The sequence below is a fragment of the Rutidosis leptorrhynchoides genome, chromosome 4 (genome assembly GCF_046630445.1).
Source record: "Rutidosis leptorrhynchoides isolate AG116_Rl617_1_P2 chromosome 4, CSIRO_AGI_Rlap_v1, whole genome shotgun sequence".
In the NCBI taxonomy this organism is placed as follows: domain Eukaryota; kingdom Viridiplantae; phylum Streptophyta; class Magnoliopsida; order Asterales; family Asteraceae; genus Rutidosis; species Rutidosis leptorrhynchoides.
In genome coordinates this window covers 621,199,499-621,221,465 of record NC_092336.1, presented here as the reverse complement: position 1 = coordinate 621,221,465, position 21,967 = coordinate 621,199,499, and the positions used below count along the sequence as shown (strand labels likewise).

Genomic DNA, 21,967 nt, shown 5'->3' with positions numbered 1-21,967 from the left:
AGGTCGGTTACCAGGTGTTCACCATATGAATGATATTTTTATCTCTATGCAGTTTGCGAAATGCCTGATATGAGAATGATATTTATGGAAAAATGAAATCTTGTGGTCTATTAAAATAATGGAAATGATTGTTTATGATAAACTAATGAACTCACCAACCTTTTGGTTGACACTTGAAAGCATGTTTATTCTCGATACGAAAGAAATCTTCCGCTGTGCATTTGCTCATTTTAGAGATATTACTTGAAGTCATTCATGACATATTACAAAAGACGTTGCATTCGAGTCGTTGAGTTCATCAATATTATTATTAAGTCAATTATAGTTGAATATATTATGAAATGGTATGCATGCCGTCAACTTTCAGTGTAATGAAAGTTTGTCTTTTAAAAACGAATGCAATGTTTATAAAATGTATCATATAGAGGTCAAGTACCTCGCGATGTAACCAATTGTAATGTATTCGTTCAGATGGATTAGGACGAGTCGTTAGAGGATTCACACAAAGGATTTTGAAACCCTTCATCTATGAAATTTCATGAGATTTGAAATGTAAATTTCTCAAACCAAATCCTTCAACCAAATATAGGATTTGAAATTCAAATTCTTTCAAATCTCACAAAATTCCACAAACCAAATGCCCTGTAAAGAATTTTGAGTTTGTTAAATGCGCCTTAAACAAAGTAAATTTTATCCAGAACATTAACCAATAGTTACAGGGTCTAATAAGTAATTACATTGAAATGTAGGTGTTAATATGTAACAACTTTAGAAGCAAACTAGCAACCAAACCCATATCCATCCAACATCATCTTCATCATAAAATAAAATCTTATTCATAAACCCTTCTTATCCCCTGTATTGTTTTCCCCATACCAGCTATGTTATCAGCTTCCACTAAGCTACACTGTTCTCCCAATTTCACTTTTACAAAAAGCCCTAATTTCCCAATCCCATTTTCACCCAAAATCCTTTATATTCATTCTCACAAATCCTTAATTCAATGTGCAAGAAAAGGGGCCAAAAGAACAGGTAAATCGAGATACCCATCAGAGAAAAAAAAGCTTAAATCTATCCAACAAACACAAAACCAGATTGATAAATTTATAGGCTTTTGGAGATTTTTCAAGCTTGGTGTTTCAGTTGATAGAGACCCTGGTAAAGATTTTGTTGGTGTTTCTGATGCTGTGCTTGAAGAAGTTGCTAAAGTTCTTGAATTTCCGGTAATTGGTTTATTATAATTGGTTTATATATAAGGAATAATAAAATTTGGAGGGGATATAAAATTTTGAACTTTTAAAAGGGTTATATTGGAGATTAATAAGCATTGAATTGTTTGGACCTGGGAGTGGCATTATATCATTGAATTTAGTTTTTTTAAGTAGTCATTGCTTAAATGTTGTGTTGGCCTTATGTTTGCTAAAATAGAATGTTTGGTTAGTTCAATAATATGGACTTATGGTACATTATTTTTCATTTCACACATCAAGTAGTTTTAAACAAACTCTGAATTATAAATGGCAAAAGAAGATATTTTTAGAAGATATTTTCTTCATGATTTGAAAAAATGTAAGTGATTGTATTTGTGTTCTACGACAATTGTGTTGATTTAACATGGGTATATGGTTTTGGTTCTTCTCAGTCAATCTTTTTTGGTTTGGTTAGGTAATGTGTTCCTTTGTTTGATCCAGGTTGCTTCAATGTTACCTCCAGAAGCTTTTACAGTTTTGAGGAAATCGTTTGATGCGAGAAAGGTCAGTTAGTTGTTTTGAATATTTTTGAAACAGATTTTTTGAAATGATAAAATGGTTCAAATGTAGTTAGTTGACTTACGAAAAAGCCTTCACCTTTCAGAGTCAGAAGGAGCCAAAATTTGTGTACACGGTGGAGATGAATGTTGATATGCTTCTGAATCTTGAACCTCGAACTTATGAATTTATTTCAAATTTGGAACCCAAAGTTGGGGTAATAGAACATATTCCTTATGAAAGAGTTGTTGGTGATTTAGTTAACGTAATTAATGTTACCAAGAAGATTGACCATGATAAAGTCCTGGGAGAAAATGGTCTTAGTGGTTCTTATAAGCATCCTGTTGCTAAAAGACCAAAGATTGCGGTTGTGGGTAGTGGTCCAGCGGGGTTGTTTGCGTCCCTTGTACTTGCAGAGTTTGGTGTTAATGTGACTATGATTGAAAGAGGTCAACCGGTTGAAAAACGTGGAGGTGATATTGGTGCTTTGGTTGTGCGAAAGATACTGAAATCGGAAAGCAACTTTTGTTTTGGCGAGGTTACACCTTGTTACTCATTAATACCTCTTTCTTTTTGTTATAAGTTAATAATCATGTACCTAAGTTACGAGCACACTTTCTTCTCTTATCTTGTATAGTGTTTAAGGGGTGTTTGGATACACATTTTGAAGCAGATAGCCTGATTGTTGCGTCAAAACTGATATAATTATTAGATCTTTAGTGTCAAACAGTTAGTTTCATGCCAACTGGAGTCTATCTCTGTTATTTATCATGTACTTATGGTTCACAGGGTGGTGCAGGTACTTGGAGTGACGGAAAGTTGGTCACTAGAATTGGGCGCAACAGTGGAAGTGTTTTGTCGGTGAGTGTAATTTTTTTGTCCTTTTAATAATCATCGGGTTTAAGTAATGCTTATGTTAAAGGGTACTTTTTAGATATAACGTGTTTATCCTTTAAAAAGGGTAAAAAGGTAGAAGGCTTTTCCCTGTTCGGGCTACCTGGGAGGGCGAGTAATCCGACCCCATACTCTGATGTACGCAGCCCAACAGGATTACTCCCTGGCTGTTTTCAACCCTTCCCTGGTTGTTTCCCCCTCTCTAATTATTGTTAATACATATCCTGATTTGAATTAACTAAAAAATCAGGTTATGAAAACTTTAGTTCGGTTTGGAGCTCCAGAGAGCATCTTGGTTGATGGAAAACCTCATTTGGGAACAGATAGGCTGATACCACTTCTTCGTAACTTTCGGCAACATTTACAGGATTTAGGGGTAAGTCGAATTTGTTTTTACTTAAATAAGAAAGAAATCTCTCAGGCACTCATTTTGGTACTCTCCATCTTCTAATTAGCTGGCTTAATTTAGTTTATATAATTACTTTGTATTTTCGAAGGTTAACATTAGGTTTGGAACACGAGTAGATGATTTGATCGTAGAGAATGGTCACGTTGTCGGTGTCAACGTATCCGATTCAAGTGGTAAATTACAATTTAGTAGCGAGAAACTGGGCTTTGATGCAGTTGTTCTTGCAGTCGGGCATTCTGCACGCGATGTATATCACATGCTTCTTTCTCATAATATGGAATTGATTCCTAAAGATTTTGCTGTAAGTTTTAGTTACAATCTGTCACATCATTTGCTTAAATTATTTGCTTTTCTATAATGTTAATTGATGAACAGGTCGGTTTGCGGGTTGAACATCCACAGGAGTTGATAAATGCTATACAGGTTCAAAGATCTTATCGAAAAGCTTTCTACTTTGTTTATCTAATGTAATTTTTAACGTTTGACTTTGAATATAGTTTAAAGACACTGTTTTTTTATATATGCAGTACTCTAAATTGGCAAATGAGGTTCGAAGCGGGCGTGGGAAAATACCAGTTGCCGATTACAAGGTTGTTGAATACGTTAAAGGGGAGGATGAAGATACACAGGTTGCTTCACAACGCAGTTGTTATTCTTTCTGCATGTGCCCCGGTGGGCAGGTAATTTATCTTTTGATTTCTACTTTGATTATATAATATCGCCAATTTTTGAACATAATTGTATGTGCTAGTAAGTTGATTTTTTTGGCAGGTTGTTGTAACTAGCATAGATCCATCGGAACTTTGTATAAACGGCATGTCATTTTCTCGGAGGGCATCCAAATGGGCTAACGCCGCACTTGCTGTCACTGTATCGCCCAAGGATTTCAACGCCCTTGGTTTTCATGGACCTCTTGCAGGTGTCGATTTTCAGGTAATATTTTCCCCTTAAACATCCTTGATCTTATATTCACACATTCTAAAGAATTTCATAATTCACTCGTTTGAAATTCTTTATCTAGAGGGAATTCGAACGGAAAGCTGCCACTATGGGAGGTGGAAATTTTGTTGTCCCTGTGCAAACTGTCAAAGATTTCGTGGATAATAAGTTGTCAGGTAAATCTTGATTCATTTCACATTATTAACTACTTAACTTATATATTATTATTAAAAAAAGATAAATAAACTATAACGATTTGCTCAAAAAGTGTTTCAGGTCAACCTATGTTGACCCGCCCATTTGGCAACTATAACTCTATAATTTGGCACCAATTAATGGTTATACTCATTTACCTTTTTTTGTATCAGTAACGACTGTACCATCATCGAGTTATCGATTAGGAGTCAAGGCAGCAAATCTCCATGAGTTGTTTCCTGATCATATAACAGAGGCATTGCAGCATTCAATTTCAACGTTTGACAAAGAGGTTTTTCTTTGACCTTGCTTATCACTTTCTTGATCTTCATAGGCAAAGAATCCACAAATTTAAATGTAAATGATAAATCAAATTTTCGTTCTTGTATTCAGTTACCAGGATTCATTTCCAACGATGCCCTTCTGCATGGAGTGGAGGTACGATTTTGTTCACTTATCACTTTCTTTAAATCAAATTTGACCCATTATTGCATAAATCTTTTCTTATACCATCATATCAAGTAGTTTTCAATATAAATAGTACTTTAAGGGAATAATTATTTAAACAGGGTTCATGTAACTAATTGCATATTATTATGATCTTTCTCCAGACTAGAACTAGTTCTCCGGTCCAGATACCTAGGAATCCCGACACTTTTGAGAGCACGTCATTAGGAGGATTATATCCAGTGGGAGAAGGTGCAGGGTATGCAGGTGGGATTGTAAGTGCAGCCGTTGATGGCATGTACGCTGGTTTTGCTTTGGCAAAAAAACTACAACTTTACGAGGGTGACTTTGAGTCAATTTTTGGAAGAACTCAGAATTCTGGATTCGCGAAATACTAAAAAAATGCTATACTATAGCATACTATTATTAAAATAGTTCACATTTTTTCTAACCTTGATGACCCATTCTCTTTGTAATATGAGGTAGTTAGTTTAGTCTTTGGTTCCAATATCTGTGAGTTGTATTTAATGAACTTCACATTAAAAATAGGATGCCAAAGTCCAATTTGGCCACTTTGTTATAGTTCCAATTTAGTTTCCGCGCTATGTGTTGTGTGCTTTCTAGTGTGACGAATGCGTGGTTTTAGGCCCCGGCTCACAAAATCCAATGGGATTCCGGACGCGTGTCTAAATTCAATTCCAATTCCATCGGAATCTCATTGGATTCCGTGAGCCAAACGGGGCCTTAGTTTTCGCAACGTTAAAGTCTAGCATATTTTAATTTAAATTTAATTGCTAAATCAAAATAAGTTAATTTCTTCAACTGATTCAAAACTAAGAAGTGTCGCTACGGACTATTATGGCTACTAAACATTCTGAAACATACAAGAATCATAACACATGATAACACGGTTACTGCTATTGCTACCAAGCAAAAATAATTATTTTCTTACATGTTTAGTACTCTAAATAACTATACATGATATTGTAAATCTATGAATAAAAACTCGAAGGATGGCAACTTACTGTCCTTACTCGAAATCACGATCACAAACTTCAGTGGTCATGCTCATACACTACTAGCCGATACTTCAGACCCAGATGACTTGTCTTTCTTCTTGGGTGCTTCTTTTTGCGTAACAGCTTTGTTTGGGACCAATACCAATGTCATGTTCCTGTCTCTGAAATTCTTGCTCTCCTCAACCGCTAGCTGCAGTTAATATTCATCCATCACTTGCGATGAAGTAACGATAATATAGAAATAATCAAATAAATTTATACCTGCTTATAACGAAATAATAAAGAGTATCACGTACCTCCCCTACATCATCACGGAAACGTCTTATTAGCTCAATAGCATTGTTTTTAAATTCATTTTCACGTCCCTTCAAGTTTACTATTAGTTTAACCTGTAAAATAAACAAAACTCTCGTAACAAAATATTACCACATAGCAAGTATATTTACAATTGTGGAAATTTATAAGTACCTTGTCACCATCTTTAAGAAACTTCTGAGCGGCTTTCAAACGTACGGTATAATCATGCACATCAATGTTGTAACTGGCAAATAAAGTAAAATGATCTAATCGATGCATACTGCAGTTCTGCTATCAAATTGATCAAAATGTATAAGATGTCAAGTGAAGTTTCTTACCCCATTTTAAGCTCCTTTTGATCCACACGATGAGCTAGCATCAACGTATATACTTCAGTTAGTATTTTTATTCATGTATCCACACTTATGTATTAATACAATCACAATAAATACGAAAAAAAATTGTTAAGGTGGACAAAGTAAGAAGAGACATTTACCAGAACTTTTCTTCTGCTGATCTCTTTTCTTCTTTTGCTGCTCATATTTATATTTTCTGTACAAGTTTTGGAACTTATTATCAATACAAGTAAGAGACTTAACCTCAAGATCTCAATGTGGGTTCACCGATATAACTTATCACCAAATATAAAATATAAAAAATAAAAATACAAGAGGTAAAACTTACTTGTAATCCATCAACTTGACAACTGGAGGATCTGCCTCTGGAGACAATATAACCTACAAAAAATGACAAAGTCTTTTCATAGAAGAAGAGAATGGCTGATATATAGTTTAACAACAGTTCAAGTTAGTTAAGAAGTGTTTCCTTATACCCATAAAGGAATTACTATTAAAATATCAGTTGAATCATATCATACGGATGCTTTTTAAAAGATTACTAAGACACTTTGAATATATTACCTACAGTATGTATATAGCCCAACTACTCAGCGCAAAGCATAAATATAAAAATAGAGAGGAAAAAGTTACAGTAACACCTTCGGCTGTCACTTTCAAATGATTTTTTCCTTTTCGTTTGCCTACTTAAATATATATGTTTCGTCATACTATGCTATCTATTTTGTATCTATGCGTTTTATTTATGGCATAACATGTTACATTTATATATGGCTCTGCATATTTTCTTGGTACCTGCTTTATTGATGTGCATTATTTCATTATATACATATGATCTAGGCATGTATATTAACCTTCTTATTGATAGAATTCAATATCCATATTTTCCTATGCGTGATTTATTTCTTTTTTCATATTGGCCGGAGGTCCTTCTAGAAGCAGTCTCTCTACCTTCAAGTAGAGAGAGTAATGACTTTTCTACCCGTGGGTGGAGAATCGTATTTTTTTTTTTTTACCCGTAGGTGGATGAAAGACTTTCTTTTTACATTAGGGTTTCAATAGTAGGCTGAGTAGATGACCGAAGAGCGGACTTCTTTCCAACAAACAGATGAAGTTTCGATTCCACAGAGCTTGCTGCAGAGGAGATCCGGTAACTGTTATGAATGTGGAGGAGTGGGGCATTTTTCTCGTTACTGTCCCAATGTTCAGATGGACGCATGCTGCTGGGGGAGTGCAGAATAGACCAGCTGAAGATGGAAGAGTGCACGTTGTAGAGGCAGTACGGTACACGCATCAAGATATGATCTTTGCTTTTCCACTCGAACCATAACCGGAACTGGCCAAACTAGAATTCTGGAGAGAAGGTAGTGCACGGAGTTGGCGGTTCGAGTTCTTGGCAGGTTAGATGGCCGGGGAACCATGCATTCCTCTCAGGTTGGGCTCTTGCATGTCCGGGGTCCGATCAGATCAACCACCTATGTTGAAGAAAGGTTTGGAACTCTGTAGAGAATGAAGAGGGGCCAAAGATCTTCCTCTCCTACAAAGGAATTCTTATCACTTAGCGCTGTGCGCGAGATCGGATCGACTACTCTACTATCATCATGCCGAATTTCTTCAATAGGGAAAAAGGGAGAAGAAATGTAAAATTAGGCCTAAAACAGAAGATGAAGTTTCAGCACAAGTGTTAAAAGACGCTCTGAAAAACAACAATGATGGTGAAACAGTTGATTTAAATAACCAGTGTGTTGAGGACGGCTCTAAAGTTGTTAGTCAGAAAGGAAGGGTATCTCATAAGTTGAATTTTGATAATAATAAAAGTCAATGGCAGTCAACAGAAGCAAAAGGTATCAAGCAAAATGCAGTTAAGAATAATCATGGTATTAAAGGCAATATTGCTGTGGAGGAAACAAATTGGAATGTGGAGTCCCAGAAAAATCGAAATCAGAATGTTTTAAGGAAAACAGATAAAGGGAAGGGCATTGATGGTGAAGGTAATAATAAGACATATTCCAAAGATAGAATTGAAACAAACAATCCTTTTTATGTATTAGTAGATGATGAGGGTAATGGTGATTGATGTTAAGTTTGATAATACTGCTCCGATATATCTAGTATAGGTCCTCGAGTTTCGCTCAAATTAGTGTTATTCATGTTGTAATCCTCGTTGTATCATTTCCTTATCAATAAAATTATCTTGCTTTTCAAAAAAAAAAAAAAAAGATGGAGTGCATCCTGTAGAGCACATGGAACGCACAGTGCTATTTGAAGAGCTTTCAACATGGAGTGGAGACAACCTTTCACAGACAAGTGACATAACTTAAAAAAGAAAGGGGAGACCCCACAGATGTTACCTCCCCATACTCGACATTGGTGGAATTGGATATTGTTGTTGTTGTTGTTGTAATACTACTTTTGAGCATCATGAAGTTTGATGGGAAGTTAATACTATTTGGAGGACACTTGTATGTCATTTCTTAAGTATGAACCTTGATGAACTTGTCTATAAGTATAATCAAAAAGAGAGTTTGAGACTAAATGCACCTTAATACTTTAACATTTCATAACAGATTACTTACTACCTGCATTCATCAATAGGATAATCCTAACAAGAGATGTCTACTTTGAGAAACATTATAAAAAGGCTGAAACTTTGAAAATTAAAGGGTGGAAACTTCTAAATACAAAAGAAACGTTCTCTCATTGGCGTCCAATAGCATATGCCATTCTAGTAAAAGCCATTTGGACTAAACTTGAAGGCTCAATATCCAAATTGGCTAGATATAATAATTTTGAGATGAACAAATCGTAGACATTAGCAAACTATTTACACACATACAAACATACCAAGTCAAGTTCAGCATCTTCAGCCATTTGAATAGCAGCACTTTTAGATACTACACCAACCTACCATAACATAAGCAATCCAATCATTCCCAGCACAAATAAAAAATAAAATAAAGCAAATAATAAATAATGCAGAAAAGAATCACCATATTTTGTTCCTCATCAATAAGCCTCACTGTACTTGACCTATTTCATATAAAAAAAAATAAAAGAATAAGCTCATACTTTAATAAAAATCAATTTTTTTTTTTTTTTTTTTTTTTTTTTTTGCAATTTGAAATCTAAAAATATACCCAATTGAATATGCTAACCTCTTTTAAGAAATCATGCAATAATAATAGGAGTAATACCTAATACTTGAAATATCAAGAGCAGGGTCGTCATCTGAAGGTTTTTTAGGTCTTCTATTATCTCCTTGACGAGAATAGCTTCCTCCACCCCCACCACCGCCGTACCGGCAGGTGATGCGACGGTTACCGGAGGAATTAGGGAAGTCAAAACGCAGATGTAAGGGTTTTGACTGAAATTTAGAAAGTAAAATTGGTTGCTTGAAAGGTGGAATTGAGCAGCTGGCAGTAGTAACCCCAGCCATTTAATTTAATTTATTTTTTAAATTCTCTGTAATGGAAATCTATCATCTTATCTCTATGTTTGAAAAAGATGATTTAGTTACAATATGAGCCCCTCCATTTTATAAAAGATTCAGTTAGCACCTTGTTGTTTCTACCTTTGATTATTATAGAGTGAATTAAAATTACATAAAGGTTCAAACTTTAAACCTGTAATAAAAACTTTCATACAAGTGTAAAAATGATTGTACGAATAAAAGAAAAAATTACAAACCATGTTACATTTGGTCCATCCAATTCAAACGAGAATCAAAAGCTTGATATATACTCAGAACAAAACGGATAACTAACAACCACCAACTGTTTTTATGAGCTACAAACACTCCAAACCAGACACGTACCACACGAAGATTCATGATCTAACATAATCATCATTAGATAATTTTATTGTATATATTTATATACATGCAAATATTACAGGAAAACCAGGCTAATTTTACAAAAAGAAATACAAATTGTTGCATGTTTAAGTATTGTTATAAACAAGAACAACATTCTTTATAAGATAAATATCAAAAGCCATACCCATAGGGTTTGGCTTTTGATATAAACAATCTGCAATCATTAAAAGTTTTTCAAAGTCCTATTCCCGATCCAATAATCGTTTCTTGTAAATTGACGAAGAAATCATTTCGAAATTTCCTTGAATTTTAGTTTTGATCGCGTGATTAAATAATACTTTTGATCTTCATTGGCACAATTAGGTAAATATTTTGTCTGTTTTTGATTCACATCATGAATTCAAAAAAGTTGATAGAATCGAATAGTTTAAAAGAAGCGCTTTGCGCTCAACAACGGCTGTTACAAAAACTCTACAATGAATTAGACGTAGAAAGAGAAGCTGCCGCTACCGCGGCTAGTGAAGCAATGTCAATGATACATCGTTTACAAGGAGAAAAAGCAGCCGTAAAAATGGAAGCCGAACAATTCAAAAGATTAGCAGAAGAAAAAATGAATCATGCCGAAGAATCAATGGAAATATTCGAAGAAATTATGTGCCAAAAGGAAATGGAAGTTGCTGCTCTTGATTACCAAGTTCAAGCCTATAGATACAAGCTATTAAGCTTAGGATATGATGATCTTGATCCCGAAAAAATGTTGCAACGGACTGACAGTTTAGGGGAAACAAGCGGGAAATCGATACAAAAACGTTTAAAGTTGCCTAATTTGAAAAAGGGTCCTTTGGAAAGGGATAGGTCAATAACTGAAGATCCTGATATGATTGCAAGCTTAGTGGAAGAAAGTTTACGCGATTATGAAAATAATCAAAACTTGGATATGGGTTTAAAGGTAGAACATGGTTCTTCGTCTGTGGATATTAGTTCGTATTTGGAGCAAATTCGAGAATTAGACAAGGTTGTTGAAGACATGGTAGGAGAACAATATTCGAGCACCTCCTCTCTACCATCGAAAATTAATGACGTGGACATTATAAAAACGTCACAAAAATCAATAGACGACAAGGTACCCTCTACTAGTTTGTCGCCGAGTGAGAATGATGTTTATGAAGTCCCATTAGTTGATGAAACTCTTTATGAAGATGAGGGAAAATCAATCTTTAAAGACGACGAAAAGGTCAAGAAGTTGACTTCTTTACCACAATCGCCTGAAAAACTATATGAAATTGATTCATTGAATAATAAACCTGTTTTTTCTAATGAGAAATACAAAAAGGTGTTTATGCCAAAAGATGGTTCCAACGTCGACTGCCATTTGGCCCTCGTGCAACCAACTACATCGGCTTCAGAGACCGAAGGTGAAACTGGTGTTGTTGTGCAAAATGTAAGACAAGAACCGGTTGCCACAAGAGAGGAACAGGAATTGAGACTGTTACACGAGATTAATGAGAAGTTAAATTCGATACAAAATGAAATTAAAGGCAGAAATACAAGAAATGACGAATCTCCTGTAAACCTTGATTTACCCGTGATTCAACTTAGAGAGGTATACATTAACTTATTAGAAGTGTTAAAATGAGCAGATAGACATTGGAGGTTTCGGACGTCTTGCGTTCAAGCCTCACCCGAGTGGGTTTTGCCACACGTGATGCCCCGTGTGGATTCGCCATGGGGATTCCTCCTGAGGGGTGGTAGGGCTATAATGTTCGTCCCAGGAAATGATCGGGTGGGTGGGTTCCGACATCGCGTTCTGACCCATCAATGAATCCTAACCGCCGTTAAAAAAAAAAAAAAAAAGAGCACATGGGGTAATTGGTCAAAATGTGATTTTCCATACATGTCAAAATGGGTTCATGGGTTGTGCTATGCTTGAATCTTGATTAGCCATAAATACTTAAGAAAATTCAAATTTTAAACTGCTTGTAATTATACTGTTTTGAGTAAGATTGTTAAAGAGCTTTATATATTAGAATGCAATTGGATGTGTTTTAATCATTCAACTTATATTTGATAATAAGTGATTGTTATTTTATTTTCACAATTGACATGTTAAAGATTAAATGTATATGAATCTGAATTGCCACCTTAATGATTTGTTTTGGTGATATTCATGGATGCAGGCAATGATGGATTTCTGGTTTTGAGCAAGGTGATGAATATATCGCGTGATTACAATAGCTACTAATGACAAAAATTTATCGAGTAAGAGAATACTTCTTGTTTATGGCAACCTTTGACATGTAACAAAAATTTAGTCAGTTAACTGTTTGGTATCAACTATCAACACAAAGTCAAGTAACTCGTGTTGAGCTCCCTCACATAAGGAAAGTAAGTTTTCTAGTGACTTGAGTAACTTATAGAGATGTAGTTAGTATATGTATCATACTTGTATACAATTACGTTGATGTTGATATGTCAGACGTGTTGTTACTTAATATGATTGTAATACATTTCTTTTATAGAAAGGGAATGAAACCAAACCCTACACACAAGTACACAACATCAAAACTAAACCCACAGAGAATAAAATAAAAGCAAACTAAACAGCCTTTGATGTTTTGTCATTCAACTTAAAAATATAATGAACAATTAGAAAGACGAATTTAATTACTCTTGTATACAAGGTTTCAAGCAGGGTTTACACAAATTATTCTTCTCCAAGCCCTAGAGGTGACCTTCAATCACCATGGTCAACCAATAAAGTCAAACCCAAAAAACCACACAAACACACTACCCGTCTCCTTGATTCATTTCCAGCTGATAGAATAGCTGTTATAGTGAGCAATAAGAATAAGATGATGGGCCATGATTATCGCCTTATCGGTATGTTCCAAGTGTTCAAGCTGCTAACCATCATAGATGATTTGTGACATTATATTTACATCTCATAAATAATAATACTAGTAGTTTTTCCTTAAAGGTCCATGTGGTCACTAATATAGATTATTATAAAAAAGTACTTTTTCCCACCTTGGAATCCACTTACGTGATCTTAGATCAATAACGTCACGAATCATTAACCTTGTACACGGAGCCAAATGTTGGTTTGTTGATAGTGCCTTGAGTCGATTAAAGTAGAGATTGTTAATTCGTCTCGAGTTTGGGCCCTCGTCAAGTTGTTTGCCAATGATGTTTAAAAAAAGACAAATTGCCTCCGCATTTTCTTCCATAGGTTCGGTCCCCAAAAGTTCCTGTTGGGACCCACGTATCAATCAAGATAAAAAAAAATAATACTACGTACTAGAGACTGCAAAAGTTTGGTACAAGTAAGGTCGGTAATGAGACCTACCTCTATGATGTAATGAATGATCTTTTCTGGAACTAATTTCTGGTTTGAAAGTTCACCAATTAAACGAATGTTTCCAAGAGTTCGAAGATTAATCATTCTTTCTTTGTCCTTACGTTCAGCATCTTGCTCAGGGGCAGTCATCTGCCTTATTTCTGCCCTCAACTGGTTGGCACCTTCAAAAGCCTCTCGGCAATTATTCAATAACAATCGTTTAAATGTGATCTCCTTTCCGTCAGGTTCATCCGATGGAAACGGCGGGAGATTGTTATTAAGATCTGAACAAAGTTGAGCATACATAGGACAAAATGTAGGCTCAAGAACAGCCTTGTCAAATATCGACGAGATAACCCCCTGAATTGCATATAGAAAACGTATTATATTATATATATATATATATATATATATATATATATATATATATATATATATATATATATATATATATAAACTAAAAAAGTTTTTTGTTGATTGTGGTTGAAAGTTATTTAAGGATATATATATATATATATATATATATATATATATATATATATATATATATATATATGTATGTATGTATTATATAAATATATATATTATTACAATTAATATATTATTATATATATGTATTTATTAATTAAATATATATCACATGTTAAACCGTCTCGAATTTGGTTTATGAAGTCTAATGATATACGAAATCTCCAACTACCAAAATCATCTTACATTAACACCCCCCACCCCCCCAACCCACCCACCCCCCTCTTAAATTTTAATCAATATAACGAACATGTTAAAAAATAAAACACTCAACATGCAAACAAACTCATACAAATATAACAATTTATTTAAGGATATATATATATATATATATGTTATTACAATTAATATATATCACATGTTAAACCGTCTCGAATTTAGTTTATGAAGTCTAATGATATACGAAATCTCCAACTACCAAAATCAACTTTACATTAACCCCCCCTAAATTTTAATCAATATAACGATCATGCTAAAAAAATCAAACACTCAACATGCAAACAAACTCATACAAATATAACGATCCTTGATTAAACTCAAAAGGACTTTCAAAATTTGTCAACACCACGGGCTCTTAAACTCAAAAGAATTTTCAAAATTTGTCAATACCACGGGCTCTTAAATAATTCTTATATTTTTCATATTTTTTTAGTATCGCTATTTACATACTAATATGAACTGCAAATTACATTTTGCACGGTTTTTTCACACCCGTGCAACGCACGGGTTCAAAAACCTAGTATATATATATATATATATATATATATATATATATATAGGGGCAGGATCAATGGGTAAGTAACCAATCGGGGGAAGCGAGGGGAAGCAAATTTTTTTTTATTTTTTTTCATTTGTTTTGAAATTTTTTTTTTTCAGGCATCAAGTTCACACGAAAATATGAACATTTAGAAAAGACACTTCGTGATGAATGTTATTATTTAGGCGGGAAAACGATCGACAAAAATAACATTCAAGATAATATTGTTCGTGAAGAATGTTAACGTTTTTTTTTTTCTTCCATGTTTTGTGAAGTAAAATTTAGCCCGATTTAGAGTTTAGGGTTTGGTGTTTTGGGTTTATTCCATAAACCCAAAACACCAAACCCTAAACCGTTCGTGTTAAAAACTCAATCTAAATCCTAAATCTAAACCCTAATATCTAAACCCTAATATCTAAACCCTATAAACCCTAATATCTAAAACCTCAACATACGTTCGAAAAACACGATAATTGTTATATATTAGTTCTTCGAGCGTTTTTCCAACAAACGAAAAACATTTATCACAAAGTGTCTTTATTAAATGTTCATATTTTCATTCAATCTATAATGTTCGTGAACAAAGTTTTCAATATATATATATATATATATATATATATATATATATATATATGGTAGGATCAAGAGGGAAGTAACCAATCGGGGGAAGCAAAATCTTTTTTTTTCTTTCGTTTTTTAAAAAACTTTGTTCACGAACATTATAGATTGGATGAAAATATGAACATTTAATAAAGACACTTTGTGATGAATGTTTTTATTTTGGCGGGAAAACGCTCGAAGAACTAATATATAACAATTATCGTGTTTTTCGAACGTATGTTGAGGTTTTAGATATTAGGGTTTAGATATTAGAGTTTTAGACTTTTAGATCGTCTTTTTTTCGTTTTTTTGGAAAAAAAAAATTCAGGCATCAAGATCACACGAAAATATGAACATTTAAAAAAGACACGAATGTTATTATCTAGGCGGGAAAACGATCGACAAAAATAACATTCAAGATAATATTGATCGTGAAGAATGTTAACGTTTTTTTTTTTTTTTTTTTTTTTCTTCATGTTTTCTGAAGTAAAATTTAGCCCGATTTAGGGTTTAGTGTTTTGGGTTTAGTCCCTAAACCCTGAACCCTAAACTATAAACCGTTCGTGTTAAAAACTCAATTTAAATCCTAAATCTAAACACTAAACCCTAAATTTCTAAACCCTAATATCTAAACTCTATAAACCCTAATATCTAAAACCACAACATACGCTCGAAAATCACGATGATTGTTATATAATAATTCTTCGAGCATTTTTCCGACAAACGAAAAACATTTATCACAAAGTGTCTTTATTAAATGTTCATTTTTTCATCCAATCTATAATGTTCGTGAATAAAGTTTTTCCAAAAAGCGAAAAAAAAAAAAAAAAAAAAAAAATATTTGCTTCCCCCAACTTCCCCCGATTGGTTACTTCCCCCTTGATTCTACCACTATATATATATATATATATATATATATATATATATAAAGAGAGAGAGAGAGATTTAATCAAGAGGGAAGCACTTTTTTTGGGGGAAGTAATTTTTTTTCGTTTTTTGAAAAAACTTTGTTCACGAACATTATAGATTAGATGAAAATATGAACATTTAAAAAAGACACTTTGTGATGAATGTCATTATTTTAGCGGGAAAACGCTCGAAGAAAAAAATAAAAACATTCAATGCATCGAATGTTTTGCTGCTGAGTTTTTTTTAAGGGGTTAGAAATTAGGGTTTAGAAATTAGGGGGTTATCAATTAGGGTTTAGCTATTGGGTTTAGAAATTAGGGTTTTGGGTTTAGAAATTAGGGTTTAGGGTTTAGAAATTAGGGTTTAGATTGAATATTTTAACACGAACGGTTTAGGGTTTAGGGTTGAGGGTTTACGGAGTAAACCCGAAAACCCAAAACTGTAAACCCTAAACCCTAAATCCTAAACCCTAAACCCTAAACACTAAATCGGGCTAAATTCGAAAAAAACACTTCACACAAGATGAAAACAAAACGATGCAAATAAACTCAGCAGCAAAACATTTATTGCATTGAATGTTTTTATTTTTTTCTTCGAGCGTTTTCCCGCCAAAATAATGACATTCATCACAAAGTGTCTTTTTTAAATGTTCATATTTTCATCTAATCTATAATGTTCGTGAACAAAGTTTTTTCAGAAAACGAAAAAATAAAAAAAAATAATTTGCTTCCCCCTTCCCAAAAAAGTGCTTCCCTCTTGATTATGACCCTATATATATATATATATATATATATATATATATATATATATATATATATATATATATATATATATATATATATATATATCCTCTTGAAAAAACAAAATATAACAGATCAATATTAATGACATAGTTGACCTAAAATGTAACAAACCTTTAAAATATCAGCTGGTGTAATCCCCGGGTCCATAAGTTGACCCTTGAGAAGATCAAACTTTTCCGGAATCAACTTGCTCAGAATACTGAAAGTCAAAAGGAGCAGCCCATAAGTTGGATTTATAGTACTATACATGACAAATCAAATAAAATCATGCAATATTTAGAGTTTTAGTAGCTAACCCATTAACTGTCTTCAAGACACGATCCTTGTCAGAAAGAGTCCCCCTATGAACTGACCATGGGACCTTAGCTTTGACAAGAGCGGGAGCAGGCCCACCCGTCTGTTCCAAAAAATATGAAGTCAACTTGGCATCATCCAGGATTTTGACTTAATTAGATCACAAATTCACAATAAACACTTACGATATCCTCAACGATAGGAGGTCTTCCATGCCAATCACGATTATCGGACATAGAGTAGCGTTCCTGAGGCTGAACTGGCACCTGCAACTTTAGATATATAAGTATATTAAGATATAATAATTAATAATAATGACTAGATTAAAAAAAACACATTAAACTAGTGATGGAATAAAGAAAACTATGAGATCAAATTGACTCCCAACTTTAAAAGTAGTTGCTATACTAGTTCTTCCAGATTTGATTAGATTTAAACCATCACAGATGATATGTAACACGATTATATATCACAAAAAAAATAGCGTTTTTAGTTAAAGGTTTATGTGTAACACACGGGTCACTAATCTAGTTTATCATGAAAAAAGTACCTCTTCCCTCCTTGGAATCCAGTTATTTGATCTTAGATCAATAAGATCACGAACCATGAACCTCATATGTGGAGCCAACTGTTGATTTGTCGATAGCTTATTGAGTCGGTTAAAGTAAAGATCGTTAATTCGTCTCGACTTTGGGCCTTCGTCAAGTTGTTTCCCAATGGTGTTAAAAAAATGACATATTGCCTTCACATTTTCTTCCTCTGGACATATTTTACTGTCTGTCTCCAAAAGCTCCTGTTGGGACCCACATATCACAATTATAAAATAATACTACAGATTGCAAAATTAAGGTCTGAAATGAAACCTGTATGATGTGATGAACGGTCTTTTCGGTAACCATTTTTTGCTTGAAAAGTTCACCAATTAAACGTATGTTTCCAAGAGTCTGAAGGTTAATGATTCTTTCTTTAAACATGCGTTCATAATCTTGTTCAGGGGCAGTCATCTGCCTTATTTCTGCCCTCAGCTGGTCGGCACCTTCAAAAGCCTCTTGGCAACGATTCAATAGCACGCGTTTGAATGTGATCTCCATTCTGTCAGGTTCATCCGATCGAAACGGTGGGAGATTTTTATTAAGATCTGAACATAGTTGCGCGTACATAGGACAATATATAGGCTCGAGAACAGCCTTGTTAAATATCAACGAAACAACCCCCTGAAATGCATCATATTATATATGCATTTTCTCTTTTATAGACACAATATAACAAATCAATATTGATTGTACAGTTGACCGAAAAAGAAACAAACCGCTAAGATATCAGCTGTAGTAATCCTCGAAATGAAATGTTGACCCTTGAGAATATCAAACTTTTTCAGAGTCAACTTGTCCAGATTACTGAAAGTCAAAAAGAGTCTGTTAATCAAGGAAAACCCCCATAAGATATTACGCCCTATTAAGCAACTATTTATAGATCACAAATGAAACCCTATACCTAATTTAACCCATAAGGACCCAAGTCCACAATTAAACTTGGCCACTTGGGCCACTAACCAAATTGTCCCCCGCAATCCAAATGGTGAGATCGCGAAAGTTCGGACGGAAAGAATTTACTAGCTATCAGAAAAATAGATAAAATAACTTTTTTCTCATTTGTAGCGTGAATTAGACTTATATCAGCTCATAAAGTTGCATATAGTTTCGGCTTTCTCCTTTTTTGTAACAACGTCGTGGTGGAACTTGCTCTGATACCATGTTAAACAATGAAAACCTACGTTTTATTAAGCCACTAATTACAGATTACAAATGAAACCCTAAACCAACTTATTTGGAGTTTTAGTAACTAACTCTTTAACAGTCATGAAGACACGATCCCTATCAGAGAGAGTCCTCCTACGAAATGGGACCTTAGCTTTGACAAGAGCAGGAGCAGGCCCACCCGCCTGTCACAAAAAATATAATGTCAACTTAAGCATCATCCAGGCTTTAACTTAATTATATCACAATCACATATTTACAATAAACAGTTACGATAAAAGTCATAAAAAATATTCCTATTGAACAACTTACCCTTTGGTTAGGAGAGGCTTGTGGTCTAGCATAATGTGAATTATGTTCTTGCGTACTATCGAACCTGCTGAAATCACGATTGTCACGATTTGCATCACAAGACCTCTCCTCGATGGGAGGAGGTAGTCCACGCCAATCATGGTTATCAGGCTCTAGAGGCGGAGCTAGCACCTGCAGCTTTATATATATATATATATATATATATATATATATATATATATATATATATATATATATTTTTTTTGAAACTGTTAGATGAATTCAACGAATTAAATAGACATGATTACCCTTATTTTTGATTTTTTAATTAAATTTAAATGTTAATTATATAAAATAAACATGTGGTTCGAAAGTGTTCTCACCAAATTATAAAATGAGAACGTTCTCATTTGAACGCCCCTATATATATATTAACATAATAGTTGAGAAATTTGATATATATAAAAAAATAAACTAGTGATGCAATGAAAAAACCTATGAGATACTTACAGTTCCTTCAGATTTAGCGCAATTCTGGGTCTCGCCATAAACCTCAGTCTCCATTTCTAGTTTGACTTTCTCTCCTCAGGGATGTAGACAACCTACAATAAAATAAAGAACCGACTCATCAAAAATCATTATAAGTTTCTAGTGAATAATAGGTAGATTCGGGGCAGGTTCAAACGAGAACCACTAAAAAGGAGAGAACTGCGAGAACTAATTAATTCAATAGTTTTTATGCGTTTAAATGCAACAAATTACATGCAAATGTTAATTAATGCACATATCATTAACAAACATAAGTCCATTAGCTCAATTTAGATGTTAAATTGTTAATTATATGAAACTGTTCACATATTCGAAAACAAATATGCACATGTGAACGAGAAACTATATATTTAATTATATAGGTAAAATAAAAAAGTTTTTCAACTATTTTATATTTATTCATACTTTTCATCAAGGTTTATATGTGATTCAATCTAGTTACATGTGAAAATCTTTATAAATCAAAAGTTCTCGTAGTTCTCGCCTGGTTCTCGTTTGAACTTTTGGCAGGTAGATTCTGCATAAAAATAATTAAGGTAAAAAAGGCGAATTGTAATAAGAGCAGCAGGATGAATCATGAATGTGCGAAAATAAGTGCCTTTATAGAATAAAGGAAATCACTGGTGTATGTAAATGGATATTTGAATTTGATCCGCAAATATTATTATTAATTGATTACTAAATAATATAACAAAAACCACATCAAGTAAGCAACAGAGTTGGAACATCATCATTTATCATTTATTTACATAATTAGAATGCAAAAAGTAGTTTAGAAGCATACTTAAGTAAGAAGCATTACCTCCTTAAGTTGGTCTGTATTCTAGTATAATCAACACGCTCACGAAGCTCGATCAGATGAACCAAACTCAACGTGGGACACTTTTTTGATCACCCTGCATACCTTAAGTCTTGATACCTTTTTAATTTAATTCAATTCTCGAGAATCTCACAAAACCCCACAAAATCAGCGATTCATGTAAATCAAAATTTCAAATCTTGATGATGAATATGATGAAATTTAGGGTTTTTTTTAGGGACAGAATGAGGAGCTTTCTTCTCTACTGTTGGGAGAAAGAAAATAATGGAAGAAAAAGCGTATTTAGACCCCCACTGACTTTACCACTTTTTGTTCAACTAAAAAAATGTCTTAAGTATCGTTTGCAACATTCTCCGATCATCACAACTCACAAAACTAATACTCCGTAATTTACAACTCACCAGTTCATTCAGTTCGTCAAATCATTATGGTGAATCTTCCGCTTCGTGGTGTGAAGTTGCGGTTTTGATTATAAGTTGTTTTCAGCGGCGAATTTAGGATAAAAACTCAATGAGTCTCAAATTTTTTTCAAAAATAGTTATATATGAAAGGTAATTTAGTAGATGTTTACACAAAAAAATCATAGATTCTAAAAATTTATGGAGTCTTACAATTAAATTTAATGATGTCTTATACAACTTTGAATAATACATTGTAAAAAACAATTCAAAATAGTGGATCCAAGAACGCCACCCTTTGTACGTTGGACTCACCATTGGTTGTTTTGTGGGTGTACATTGTCAAAGTCTATTTACTAGATTCATCAATTAGATTGATCGGATCTATCCAATCAAACTAGTTAGAGCCTGAATCACTATATAATAATTTAGACATTTGAATCGATTTAATTTAAATTTGTTATTTTTATATAAAAACTCTAATAAGTTAGACTAGAAAAATAGTCGATATCATTATTTTTTAAATAGTTAAAAAGTTTTATTTAATTAACTTCACATTTCATTAAGTTATACTAATATTTATATTTATTTTTTATTATTTATTTATTACTCCGGAAATAACACAACTTTATTAGTGTTAGTTGAACAATTTATATTAGTGTTAGATAAATTAAAGCATGTTACCTAAGATATTAAAGATCAAGATGAACATAGGAATAAGATGTCATGAACAAATTTGTGTATTCACTTTGTATTTTCAGTAGTTTGGTACTTTGATTTTTCTTATTCAACTTTAAAAAAATGAA

At 33.4% G+C, this 21,967-nt stretch overlaps 4 protein-coding genes across 6 annotated transcripts; 2 read left to right on the top strand and 2 right to left on the bottom strand.

Moving 5' to 3' along the window:
• The first annotated feature begins 869 nt into the window (after positions 1 to 869).
• Positions 870 to 5,176, top strand: LOC139904135 (uncharacterized). Its single transcript, XM_071886073.1, has 13 exons — positions 870 to 1,223; positions 1,692 to 1,754; positions 1,855 to 2,286; positions 2,538 to 2,609; positions 2,893 to 3,018; positions 3,140 to 3,352; positions 3,427 to 3,474; positions 3,579 to 3,731; positions 3,823 to 3,984; positions 4,073 to 4,166; positions 4,359 to 4,477; positions 4,579 to 4,623; positions 4,797 to 5,176. The coding sequence occupies exons 1-13, from the start codon at positions 882 to 884 to the stop codon at positions 5,028 to 5,030; spliced, it is 2,103 nt and encodes a 700-aa protein (XP_071742174.1). The 5' UTR covers positions 870 to 881; the 3' UTR covers positions 5,031 to 5,176.
• A 279-nt stretch (positions 5,177 to 5,455) lies between these two features.
• LOC139904134 (translation initiation factor IF3-4, chloroplastic-like) lies at positions 5,456 to 9,766 on the bottom strand. Its single transcript, XM_071886072.1, has 9 exons — positions 9,499 to 9,766; positions 9,295 to 9,334; positions 9,149 to 9,208; positions 6,633 to 6,685; positions 6,445 to 6,500; positions 6,287 to 6,320; positions 6,120 to 6,192; positions 5,948 to 6,040; positions 5,456 to 5,841 (listed from the first exon to the last, which is right to left on the bottom strand). The coding sequence occupies exons 1-9, from the start codon at positions 9,738 to 9,740 to the stop codon at positions 5,701 to 5,703; spliced, it is 792 nt and encodes a 263-aa protein (XP_071742173.1). The 5' UTR covers positions 9,741 to 9,766; the 3' UTR covers positions 5,456 to 5,700.
• A 689-nt stretch (positions 9,767 to 10,455) lies between these two features.
• LOC139904133 (uncharacterized) lies at positions 10,456 to 12,498 on the top strand. Its single transcript, XM_071886071.1, has 2 exons — positions 10,456 to 11,721; positions 12,296 to 12,498. Exons 1-2 carry the CDS (start codon positions 10,513 to 10,515, stop codon positions 12,317 to 12,319), a joined length of 1,233 nt encoding a protein of 410 aa, XP_071742172.1. The 5' UTR covers positions 10,456 to 10,512; the 3' UTR covers positions 12,320 to 12,498.
• Positions 12,499 to 13,101: 603 nt separating this feature from the next.
• On the bottom strand, positions 13,102 to 20,872 carry LOC139904132 (eukaryotic translation initiation factor-like). 3 transcript variants are annotated; one of them, XM_071886068.1, is made up of 12 exons: positions 20,746 to 20,872; positions 19,905 to 19,996; positions 19,416 to 19,592; positions 19,194 to 19,288; positions 18,656 to 18,743; positions 18,210 to 18,560; positions 17,897 to 18,139; positions 17,532 to 17,618; positions 17,349 to 17,449; positions 17,164 to 17,251; positions 13,465 to 13,815; positions 13,102 to 13,366 (listed from the first exon to the last, which is right to left on the bottom strand). In XM_071886068.1, the coding sequence occupies exons 2-12, from the start codon at positions 19,956 to 19,958 to the stop codon at positions 13,109 to 13,111; spliced, it is 1,893 nt and encodes a 630-aa protein (XP_071742169.1). In that variant the 5' UTR covers positions 19,959 to 19,996; positions 20,746 to 20,872; the 3' UTR covers positions 13,102 to 13,108. The 3 variants fall into 3 exon arrangements, with proteins under 3 accessions (XP_071742169.1, XP_071742171.1, XP_071742170.1); XM_071886070.1 differs by having other exon boundaries at positions 17,532 to 17,612; XM_071886069.1 differs by having other exon boundaries at positions 19,416 to 19,586.
• Positions 20,873 to 21,967: the final 1,095 nt, after the last annotated feature.

What these genes read in the sequence shown, in the direction of transcription:
- LOC139904135 (XM_071886073.1), top strand. Translation starts at nt 882, where the DNA reads ATGTTATCAGCTTCCACTAAGCTACACTGTTCTCCCAATTTCACTTTT. An exon ending in AACATTTACAGGATTTAGGG is followed by an intron (nt 3,019 to 3,139) that starts GTAAGTCGAATT and finishes GTATTTTCGAAG; the next exon opens with GTTAACATTAGGTTTGGAAC. An exon ending in GCATGTGCCCCGGTGGGCAG is followed by an intron (nt 3,732 to 3,822) that starts GTAATTTATCTT and finishes TTTTTTTGGCAG; the next exon opens with GTTGTTGTAACTAGCATAGA.
- LOC139904134 (XM_071886072.1), bottom strand. Translation starts at nt 9,740, where the DNA reads ATGGCTGGGGTTACTACTGCCAGCTGCTCAATTCCACCTTTCAAGCAA. An exon ending in GTCAAGTTGATGGATTACAA is followed by an intron (nt 6,501 to 6,632) that starts GTAAGTTTTACC and finishes AAACTTGTACAG; the next exon opens with AAAATATAAATATGAGCAGC. An exon ending in TCAGCAGAAGAAAAGTTCTG is followed by an intron (nt 6,321 to 6,444) that starts GTAAATGTCTCT and finishes CGTTGATGCTAG; the next exon opens with CTCATCGTGTGGATCAAAAG.
- LOC139904133 (XM_071886071.1), top strand. Translation starts at nt 10,513, where the DNA reads ATGAATTCAAAAAAGTTGATAGAATCGAATAGTTTAAAAGAAGCGCTT. An exon ending in CCGTGATTCAACTTAGAGAG is followed by an intron (nt 11,722 to 12,295) that starts GTATACATTAAC and finishes TCATGGATGCAG; the next exon opens with GCAATGATGGATTTCTGGTT.
- LOC139904132 (XM_071886068.1), bottom strand. Translation starts at nt 19,958, where the DNA reads ATGGAGACTGAGGTTTATGGCGAGACCCAGAATTGCGCTAAATCTGAA. An exon ending in CTACAGCTGATATCTTAGCG is followed by an intron (nt 18,561 to 18,655) that starts GTTTGTTTCTTT and finishes GATGCATTTCAG; the next exon opens with GGGGTTGTTTCGTTGATATT. An exon ending in CTCCTATCGTTGAGGATATC is followed by an intron (nt 17,450 to 17,531) that starts GTAAGTGTTTAT and finishes TTTTTGGAACAG; the next exon opens with ACGGGTGGGCCTGCTCCCGC.